This window comes from Condylura cristata, unplaced genomic scaffold (genome assembly GCF_000260355.1).
Source record: "Condylura cristata isolate star-nosed mole 26May11 unplaced genomic scaffold, ConCri1.0 scaffold00001, whole genome shotgun sequence".
NCBI lineage: Eukaryota > Metazoa > Chordata > Mammalia > Eulipotyphla > Talpidae > Condylura > Condylura cristata.
In genome coordinates, this window is record NW_004567102.1 from 84,056,165 (window position 1) to 84,067,209 (window position 11,045).

The 11,045-nt window shown below is 43.8% G+C and overlaps 1 protein-coding gene across 1 annotated transcript in view; it reads right to left on the bottom strand.

Annotated features, from left to right (window-relative positions):
* NOX3 (NADPH oxidase 3) overlaps nucleotides 1–10,738 on the bottom strand; it is a 53,818-nt gene extending 43,080 nt beyond the window's left edge. The window contains exons 1-5 of the mRNA XM_004674155.1: nucleotides 10,688–10,738; nucleotides 9,960–10,055; nucleotides 9,737–9,847; nucleotides 8,437–8,521; nucleotides 274–419 (exon numbers count right to left, since the gene is read on the bottom strand). Coding sequence (XP_004674212.1) covers nucleotides 274–419; nucleotides 8,437–8,521; nucleotides 9,737–9,847; nucleotides 9,960–10,055; nucleotides 10,688–10,738 — 489 coding nt within the window. The remainder of the gene's footprint in view (nucleotides 1–273; nucleotides 420–8,436; nucleotides 8,522–9,736; nucleotides 9,848–9,959; nucleotides 10,056–10,687) is intronic.
* Nucleotides 10,739–11,045: the final 307 nt, after the last annotated feature.

Sequence of the window (11,045 nt, forward strand, 5' to 3'; positions counted from 1 at the left end):
ACTGCATTTTCTGTTTGGGTGTATTTATTATTTGCTGCTATAAACTAATTAAATGGTGTCAGTTTTTCTTCTTACTCCTAACCTCATAACCTCTTAGCAACATTCATGTCATTAAACTATACTTTTTTAGAAAAAGGTGAAATTGATGTTAACATTTGGCAAAATTGCCTCCGGAACTCTCTTAAAAACTTTTGAAAGACAGTGTTCTTGATAAAGGGCTAGAAGCAAGGAATTTTCAGCTGAGAAAGCAGGGGGCAGGCGAATAGCACTTACTGAATGTGGGCTCCGGATGGGGTTGAGGTAGGTCTCATTTGGGGCGTCGCCCAGTTTGGAAAGTGCCGCGGCCAGTCCGCCGGCTTCCCCGGACCAGCCAGCCCGGAAGCGCTCCAGGTTGCACACGTGTGCCACGATGTGAATAGCTGCATAAAGCGAGACAGCTGACCTGAGCCTCTGGATTTCTTCCTCTGAGGTCTCTATGGTCAAGTTTCCCCGTCCTGGCTCTTAAAATCGCCAAGGAACAGTGATTGATTTATGCATCTCTCCCGGTGTCTTGAATGGAATGGATGGAATCCTTCTGAGGATATTGTATAATTTACTACATTCATACATTTAAATTCGATGAAGACAATGTAAAATCTAAACTCACCATGCTTTCATTATAAACATATGATTATTCTGGACGTGAACCAGGCATTGTAGTATTGCAACATAATTAGATATGATATATACTTTGTTTCCTGAGCCATTAGAAAACATCATTCTCCAATATTTCTGCACACCATATATAGCCATGTGTGTTAATACCAGGGAAGGCATCATCTTTGTTCTTTTTCAGACATGATATGTTCTATTTTTCCTTATACATTCTACTGTCTATGCATGTTTACCTTTACATGGACACACACATTGCCATGTGTTATTTCTAGTAGTTTGAAATATGACAAATATTTATGGAAGCGAATCTATATGCTTAAGAAGAAAACCCATTTTTCTAACTCTGGGAGTGGGTCCACCTTCTAGGTGAAGAGGACTTGTCCAAGACACAGTTCCATGTCACCCTCAGAATCTGTGCTGCTGCCATGACTTTGGGGAAGAGCAGCCCTAATCTCCAGACATGGGATGCTTTCCCTGCCCATGGGAGCCCTTGGGGGCCCAGTGTATCCCAACCATTGCGGTCAGGTACTAGTGTGAAACCAGCATGCATTGCCCAGAGGCTAGGTCACTTTCCAGCAGATAGTCCTTTTTTCTGTGCCCACCATGAAAGTAGCTTAGGCAGCTGCTACTTCCAAGCCTCCACAAGTTGTGTCCAAGTCTGGTGTGAAGAGTGAGGGGAAAAGGAACAGCAGAAATTTTTAACAGTATCGGTGTCATTCTGACCTCTGTGGTCCTTGTAGCACATTGACTCAGAAATCCACCTTCTAGAATGTTAGCCTCTTCTTTCTGGCACTTGAGTTCCTTCTATCAGCCATTCCCTTTGCTGTCTTGTAGAGTTACTCATGCTTTAAGACCCAAGACAAAAGTTGCTTTCTACCAAATACTCTTCTATTTTACAGGTATAAGTGACACAGTCATCCTAACATTTCCCAGGCACTAGTCTGTGTTTACTTACACCTGCGTTTCTCAGTGTACTTTGACTCCTCAAGAAAACTTGACACCTGGCATATTGCTTACACCAGTATGTACCTCAATGCTGAGTGAGAACAAGATTGCAGAAAGGGAGAAAGCTATGAAGCCCAACTGCAGATGCAATATTGTTGGAAGTGCTCTCTACAGATGTATTTTTTTCTTTTTTTGCACATTTTTCTAAGGTCTTTACATTAGAAGTCAAAACCAATAGGTTTTGATTGAGGCTCACCTGAGGAGGTAATGCTCTAGTATTTTAAGTCTACGATGTTGACAGTCTACTTACAGACTCATTGAAGGAAGCACCTAAGAGGTCGTCTTCTTCCTCGTTATGTTCATTTGTTCGCTCATGTGGCCACATCTCTGAAGGGGCGACCCTGTTCAATCTCAGCATCCACAGAGCTAGAAAAGCTTATCTACTTTCCCCATCACAATCCATTAAATGGGAATTATTTGCTGAATTGAATATAAACATTGTCCAGTATGTTCAGTATTCCCAGTTGCAGTTTTCTGATAACTATCTTAAAGTTTTGTTTTTATCTCTCTCTCTTTTTAAGGAAAGTTTATTACAAAAAAAGGAGAAAAGAAAGAGAGGTACCTGTATAGACACAGGTGGACAGTCTTGGGACCAGAGCTGCCTATTAAAGCTTTAAATTCACATAGTACTTGTCACAGCTAACAGATGCTGAATGGTTCCCATACCGCAAACATGGTTATAAATGCTTTATACCTGTGATCCCAATCCTTAGGTGTAAATTTTATTTCCATATTACAGATCAGTATTGAAAAGGTAAGGGACTTTCAGTTGGTAAGTGTCAAAGGTAGGACACAAACCCCTTTGTCTGACTCTAGGGACCTATCTTTTGACTTTAGTTATATTGCTTCTTTTCATCAATCACTAATGTTTGTCTACCTAGCTTTTCCCTGGAAACTCATTTCTCCCATGGGCTATGCTAAAGCGGTTGGAATGGTTCACTTGGTGTCTTTACTTCAGAGACAAATACCTCTTAAGACTATGACTCAGCAGAATCGTGTTGTTCTCTCACGGCAGATGGTACCAAGGTCCCTCGCACATTCTACCTTTTCACATTTACTCATCTGCTTCCAGCATTCTCAGATTCTCTTTCCACAGACCAAAGCACACCAGGCAGGGAGTGGAGCTGGTCCCACTTTACAGAAATAGACACTGAGCTTCAAAGCAAATGAAGCAATTTATTCTCCATCACATCATCCACGCGTGACAGGCAGAAAGGGAACACAGGATAAATCTGTTTCTTATATTCCATATTCTAGAACATTCTTCTCTGCTGTAATGAGTGGCTGATCACAATCTGTTTTCTACTAGACCGCTTCTCATATGTGAATTTGACATTGTTAAACTAAATTTAAATACATTTATTGAATGAGCAGATATTGAACTATTTATATGTTCTCAATGCCAGATGTCTCATAACAGAGCAGAAGAACTAATAACACAGCGGCAGCAGGAGAAAACCCAAGATCATTTTCAAGTAGTAGTTCCTGAGGGAAGATGTGGAAAGCTTTTTTTCTATTTTTTATTTGTACTTTGTAAATTTCACATGTTACATATTCCTCTGGTCAGCTGCATCCATTTTGTTTTCTTTTTCACAAGGTAGAAAGGTAAAAAGTGGGCTACCTTATTTATCTCAAGAAATCACAGAGAAAAAACTGTTCGTATTCATTTTGTTTGTCAGAATGTTTTAGTTCTTCTTATTTGAATTTATTATGCTCTTGACTTGGAACTAAAGTTACCTCAGTTACCAAATCTTGGTCCTTTTAGATAACCAAGGGAGATCTAGATTTTGTTACTGTTTAGATACTATATTTTCTATCCTCTCCTTCAGACACTAGTTTTTTTTTTTTTTAAAGATTTATTTATTTGTGCATGCAGAACTGGGGTACAGGCCAGAGACTCAGGGGTGGTGAGAGCTTCACCAGAGACAGAGCGGGAAGCAGAACAGGCAGATCTACGAAGTACATTGCTGAGAGGAGCAGCCGGTGGGTCAGGAGAGGTCTGCCGCGCCATGTGGTCACCTCCGGGGCAGGCAGGAATCGAACTCATGTGGAAGTGACTTAAGCTCCCTGTGCTGTGCTTTAACCCGCTGCGCCATCAGGGAGGGCCCACACACTAGTTATTTTAATCCGAGTAGCCACTTTTTATGACTGCTTCAGGGCCGTATTAAACAGTGATGCTTTCTCACTTTCTCTCTTAGTTACTAGGATCATATCTCGTGATCAGATTTCATGTCAGCAGAAGGAACACTGGAGAGGCTACCTCTCTGTTACTGAATTTCTCTCAGCCCCATTTTCCCATTGGCAATATGGGTGGATTTGACTCAACTGTGTGACACCCAAGCTCCCTTCCAGCTGTCTGGCCCCCATGCTCAGCCTGGCTCTAACTAGAAACATGTAGCATCTAAATGGCATCTTGAGGACCGGTGTGAAAGTATTTCCAACACGAAACTCACATTTGAGCATGCTTTAAGAATCAGCACTGACTTAAGGGGACTTCTGGTACCTTGTGGAAAACCCAAGCCACCAACAAGCCTTCCAACCCGTCCACGGACCGGGATCTACCTGCTGCTTCTGTGCCTGTTCTGCTGAACCCTCAGTAGAGTCCAGGATCCCCTTTTCTAGAACTCGCCCAAACTTAGTGCCAGAGCAAAAGATGCTATGGTTGGATTTTCCGCAATTGCCCTTTCTCAACTAAGTTTGAAGAGAGTAGCCATCTTGGACATTTGACAAAGGTGCATTGAACTGGTCTATGAACTGCTGAGTTCAAACGAGGGGCTTTTCTTGAAGAGGAAACAACAACAACAAACTCCATAACGGCTACAATGAAGCCAGTTGCCCTGAGAGAGTCCCCTTCCCTTCTTTCTTTCCTCTTTCTGTCTTAGCAGATGAAAGGAAGCAGGGAGCATCTCCGGAGTGTGGTCAGCCCTTGCTATCTTTCAGCTGCCTGTCAGCAATGTCATTTTGAGTTAGTCAGCTGCTAATTAAGCATCCTGTTGAAACAGGAGCAAATATTAGCTACAACTAGAACTAGACCTGAACTTTCAGACTTGTGGTCCGGTTTCTGCGGGAATATACATGGCCAGGGCACGTGTGCACGCCCCCCCCCCCCATTTGTCAGTCACATTCAGTGTCAGGTAGGAGAGACGGGGGGACAGAGCCTCCTTGGAACTACCTGTGTCTCAAGTAGAACTGGATTAACAGTGACCCTTGAGGGATCATGTTCTAAAGAGTCTGGCCTTCGAGATCTCTCTGTGTCTCTCTCTCTCCCTCTCTCTCTCTCCCCCCCAGCCTCTATTTTTTCCCTCAGTGCCTTATTCTGAGCTTGCTCCTTTCAACCTTTCCCTGTGATGTTTAATGCACTGGTTTTAAGAACCCGTCAGGGGTGGCATGTGGGTAATTGTGTGCCTCTGGACCCCAGCAGATGCAGGGGGGACTTAGCTGGAGAGAGCTGTCGGAATCACTATGAAGAAAGCTCGGGATCAGTTGCAGGGGTCTTCAAGGTCTAGTGTGAACGAGAGTCCAGAAAGATCCACATTAATAAGAATGGAGAGACTTTGAAGCTATGATTTTTATACCAGTGTGGTTATAGGTCCCTGAAGATGATTTATGAGTGGTGGGGGAATGTTCCAATGGCTGTTATTGTGGGCAGGCAAGCAGGAAGGCAGGAAGCCAGCAGAAGAGTTCCTGTCACTGCATTTTCGGTGATGCCCTTGATTATAGATACCATTGTTTGCCTCTTCCCTCCTCCTCCCCAGCCTCCTTCCACCAGGCTCTAATTACAGCCTTTAATGATTCGACCAATTAAAGCCTGCGGTTCAACTTATAGGGGAACGGATGAGAAATTAGAGGCTGGCATGCACACTTCGATGTGGATGCACTTCTTCCAAGGTTACACACCTCTATTAAGCCAGTCGGCTATTTGAAAAGCAACATAATGGGCGATGCTAATAAAATCAGCATGGGGACATTTTCAGCTGCTCCCCAGTGACTATACCCGAAGGACAAAATGTGAAAAGCAAAGGTACATCCATGAAACCAGGGCTTAGCAATTTTTTTTTGAAAGCTGCAGTTGCCAGCCACATTTCTTAGTTAATGTGAAATGTAATAATTGCTTTGTCAGGGTTTGGGAGCGGGAGAGCGTTCTCCCCACCCTCCTGCCTTTGCCTGGAATGAGAACAACACATGCAGGCTGGTGGCTGGCGGCCATGCCGTGGGAGATGAGCATTTTGCGTTCAAAAGCAGCCTGGCCCTGGTGGGGGAGAGCCTGGGTAGATGGGAAGGAGGCTGGCAAAGCAGGGGGTTGCAGCATCATGGGACCAGAGAGAACGCTTGATTCCTGCCAGGGCCGTGCGAGGGGAGAGGAGGAAGGGCATCCTGCACTCCCTGGCTGCGCCACCGGAGTGGATTGCCTCGCATGACTGGCGTCATTCTGAATCTCTTCCCTGCATGCTCTCTGTCACCTGCTGCAGTCCCTGAACCACCCCTTCACTGCAGTGTCTCCTACCTTTCCCGGGATTTCCTTCATTTGCGGTTGCCTGCTGGTCAACTCCTTCTCCCCTTCAGGCTTAATCACCTATGTTAGGTGCCAGGCGCCAAAAGAGCTGCCCTGCAGCACGCACATCAGCCCTGAAGGCCATCAGAGTCAGAGCAATTTCACCGTGGTAGGAGGCTGGGTGAGGTGAGGTGGGACCTGGCAGCTCACGAGGAAGCTGACCAGGCAGTTTTCTGGATGTGGTGCATTCTTGCCCAGCGAAGGAGAGGGGGAACGTTGCAGGCAGTGGGGCAAGGGCGAAGGCACAGAGCATGCAGAGGCCGCCAGGGACAGCACCGCAGAGGAGAAAAGGCCACAGCGGGGCCAGAGGTGAGACTGGAGGGGTGGGTGGGGCTCCGTGCACAGAGCCCGCCCACACCAAACGTGGACTTGATCTGCTTTTGATCGCAGAAGGGAATGACTTTGCAGCCTGCCCATTTCTGAGGGGCTCACCTCTGACAGCTAGTGTGCGTGTGTCATACCGCTAGGTACAGGGCACTCCTGTTCTCTTGAATCTGCTCAGCGGAGGGCATGGGGAGGAGCCAGCTGAGATCTCAGCCCCCGCAGCCGCAGGGGCTTGGGGGCTCCAGAACCTGGCCATCTGATCTAGTCAGCTGCTGCCCCTACCACATTCTACTCGGTCGCTCACGGGCCTGAGCACACTCTGCAGAGGCCTTCAGCTCCTGTCAGGCTGTACCCTGGAGGCCTTCACCCGCATTGTGGATGTCCTTAGCTATTGCTACGTGAACACAAAAAGAAATCCACACACCCCAAGGTTAAAGGGGACAGCTGTTTGTCCTTCCTTCTCTGACGTGCTCTGGTTCTGTTTTCCTTTCTTGCTGCTGCTGTTCTTTCTCTCCATGGTTCGCTGGTAACTTTCCTCTAGCGTCCACCTACACGAACGCTTTTGCACAGTGAAAATATTCTCCCTGCACGGTTATGTGCTTTGTCTCCTCTCTTAGTGAAGGAACCAAGGCTCTTAAGGAAGGCTAGAGAGGTCCTGGATTCCTTCTCTGAAGAGTTTTCCAAAAAGCTGGCTGTGCGCCACTAGGGTGCCACCCAACACGGGGATCTCTATGCTCCCAGAGACCCTTGTTCTCATTTGAGACAAGGTTCAGGGTCTGGAAAAGGCTTCCACTTCTGAGCGGCAATTGCCTTCCCTGGGCTTTCATGCCTTCACTCATTCATCAAAAGTTATTGGCACCGAGGTATACTCGGTGCTGCTCAAGGCCGTGGAAGACAGAGATGAATTACCTTTGTCTTCTCCTCCCCACCCCTTACCTGGGTTTCTCTAGGACTTGATGTCTTTTTACCCTTATTTCCTAGCAGACTGCAAGGACCTTTTACAAACATCTTCCAGGTTGGTTTATTCTGGCATTGAAGACAACCGAGGAGGAAGTCTCGCCACACGTATCCGCACACCCAAAGTTGTGTTAATTGGCACTTGGGCACCGTCTGTCATGTCTTGTTGCTTAATTAAATCCACATTTGTTTTGAGTGTTCCTTTCACTCTGCTATTTTTTATGCATGAGAGGATAAAAACAAATGAGGAAAACATTTTATAGTTAAATTAGCTTGAGGGAAATAGGCCTGAATTATAACTCTTTATTGTTCAGGTAGCTTTGTACTCCAATGTGTTTGCTGTCCAGTGTGCATTGTCTGTTGGTTGCTGACCTTGTCTGTTTACCAGGGTTTACCCTTGGCCTTGGATGAGTCTTTTTAGTACCGTCCTTTAGAATTTTCTTGTTTTCTATTTCAAGAAAGGACAATAACACTTTATATACCTTTGAAATCTCACATCTTTTCAAGATCCTTTTATGCCCACAGCTCAATGCTGTTCAGGGTCTGGCTCAAAGATAGCACTTTTCTTTCTCCTTTTTCTGCCCATGCTGCTATCCAGTGGTCATTTTCCTATGACTTGAATGAGATGAGACTCCACCAAATTTAGTTCCCATGTGAATGACATGAATAACGCTGTTCCTTTTCAAGTAGACATTTGTCATTGTATTATCAACAAGCTTAACTACTGACAAATGAAAATGAAATTTCACAATGACTTCTTGAGAAATTGAGGGTTTGGTCACTATGAGGCTAAATTAGACATCTTAAAATTCATTTTTATAGGCCTTATGTGGTCTCATGAAGGATAACCATTTTCCAAAGGTGAGCAGGGATGTAGGGTGGATGAAAAAAACTCAAGTTAAACATGATAAAACCAGTCAGGTAGTTGATTAAAAAACACTCACCTGTATTGATGGCTATCCCATAGGCAACAAGTTTGTGGAATTTGAGGGTTTTGTCTAATTGTCTCCTCCAGGAGCCTCTGCAACACTAGAGAAACAAAAAAGAAGTGATTGAGGGGAGATTCATAGCGCTGACATTGTCGTGAGAATTCAGGGAGACCCAGGTTCTGCCTCTGCGTGACTGTCAGGAGGCAGACGAATGTGACACAAAATATCATAGGCCACTAGTTTGCTGAACAGTCAAACCAGTGGTTACCAGTGGCTGAATTAGCAGGCCCTGGGTGTAAGTCAAACCTAAAGAATAAACCTGTGCTAATAACTAGGCAGGATCTAGAAATTATTCCTTACTGCACAAAGAAGGTATTATCTTCATCTATACCTACATATTCATATAATTATGATCACATATCATGGTATCTTTTCTTATAAGAATTATAGAATTGTTGAGCTTCTTAAAAGAATTAAATATTTGGGGCCCTCCCTGGTGGCACAGTGGGTTAAAGCACAGCACTGGGAAGCTAAAGCCACTTCCGCATGAGTTCGAATCCTGCCTACCCCGGAGGAGATCCACATGGTGAGGCAGACCTCTCCTGACCCGCCTGCTACTCCCCTCAGCAGTGTACTTTGTCGCTCTGCCTTTTCTGCTACCCTCTCTGTCTCTGGTGTATCCTCTCACCCTCCACATCTCTGGCCTGTACCCCAGTTCCATATGAATAAATAAATGAATCTTAAAAAAAAAGAATTAAATATTTGTATAAACTTACTGAGTGTCTTGTAAGAGTTGTTTCTTATAAGAGTTTGGTGAATTACTCTATTCAGCAAGAAAGAACTAAACGCCACCAGAGTGGAGTCAATATACTGGATCCAACTATGTCCTGGAGGGACTAACACCTACAATAAAATCTGTGTATGGAGACTGCCTTTTGGGGCGGAGAACTAGGGAGATGCTTCTTAATTGGCTTTTGGCTTAGCTGCTTGTCTTCTTTCAGTCAGAAGCATTGATAGATCAAACTGTTCTATATTATCTTCATGAGTCAGGTCAATTATTTTAGTCCTACTTTTCAGATGGAACAAATGTACCAGGAAAAGGTTGAGCAATGAGTCCAAGGTCATGTAGAGAGTCAATAGCAAAATGAAACATCAGATCAGAGGCACTGATTCCTAACTTTTGTCTCATCCATTGTGTTCTCACCAAGAAACAAACACCATTTGAACAGAAATATTGGAAATTACAGGGAGAGGATATCTCTGTTTTAATGACACTTGTATGAATAGATCGTATTTGAAATGATGCACTACTTACGATGCTTGTCCCTCTAATGAATGAAACAAGGTTCCTGCAGACTGGGAGAAGGATCAGCATGCAGTTGAAGTTCAGGCACACGGCAGATGCTCGAGCCCAAGCCAGCGTGGACTGTCCATAAAAAACGCAAGAAGAAGATACAATGACTAGGAGCGTGGAGAAAGGAGAAGGCATCTTTGCTTTTTGAAATGATAATGAATGCATAGTTGCCAACTCAACTTACACCCAGAAGAACTCGTGTGTAAAGGAATGACTCTTCCTCTTCATACCAATAGAATGTGTCAATAAACAGATACAGATTCACTCCCAGCCATGAGAGCTAGAGCAGAATGAAAAGACAAACAATCAATACTGTCTTCCACCTTTCCCTCTATTCAAAATCACTTGGGGTTCTTCTTTTAAAGTGAAATGAAGGGCTTCCTATTAATCAGAATTGCTCCATATGGTTATTTCTCAGAGACTGATTTTTAGCATTGATGAAAATGGTAAAAAATGATTAACTTTAAAAAGATCTTAGACACATATGGGCACACTTTAAGGAATTTAATAAAAAGTTCAAAACCTTCCTCATCAACATTGCTATAGTGTTTTAAATCAATGATGTCAAGAAGGAGGAAATCTTTCAAAAACAACCCAGAAAGTACACTAGAAAAAATTTCAATTTCATAGTCTAATTCAAAGACTTCATTTGATTTGGAGAAACAGTCATACATTATGCAAAAACAAACTACTTGACTTTAAAAATAATTAAAAATGAACTCAATCGGAAAACAGCTTTACATGATTCTATAAGGTACATTAAATACAGCTCCTGAATGTTTTCTAACAAGTTTTAGTCTTTTAGCCAGAGTCATGCTTTCAGCTCTTAGCATTCCCAGACAAGTTAGCCTAAAAATCAAAGACTATTCAATGTATATGTATTGAAAGTTGAAGAACAAAGGAGACACTTACTGCTAAGATGATGGAGGGGCTCTCATTCAAAATCCAGCACCTCATCCTCATCATGACAGCTCTGCACTCCTGCAAAACTGTGCCTGGATACTCTATCTGGAGTCAGGGTTTCCCTGCTGAATTATTCTGCCTTTCTGTCTTCGGAAGCACCTACTGGGAGCAGCTCTCGAGGAATTTCTAATTAAGGACTTCTTGCCAACGGCACTGAGCTGACATGCCTCATGACCTGGTGAATACAAGGCAAGTCTCTGTCTATGATTCCTTTCTTCAAAGATTTCACAAGAAAAGAAAACTCATTTTATTAAATTATCCTCATGTACTTTATACTCCATTCATTTTCTACATGATTGCAGTCAAG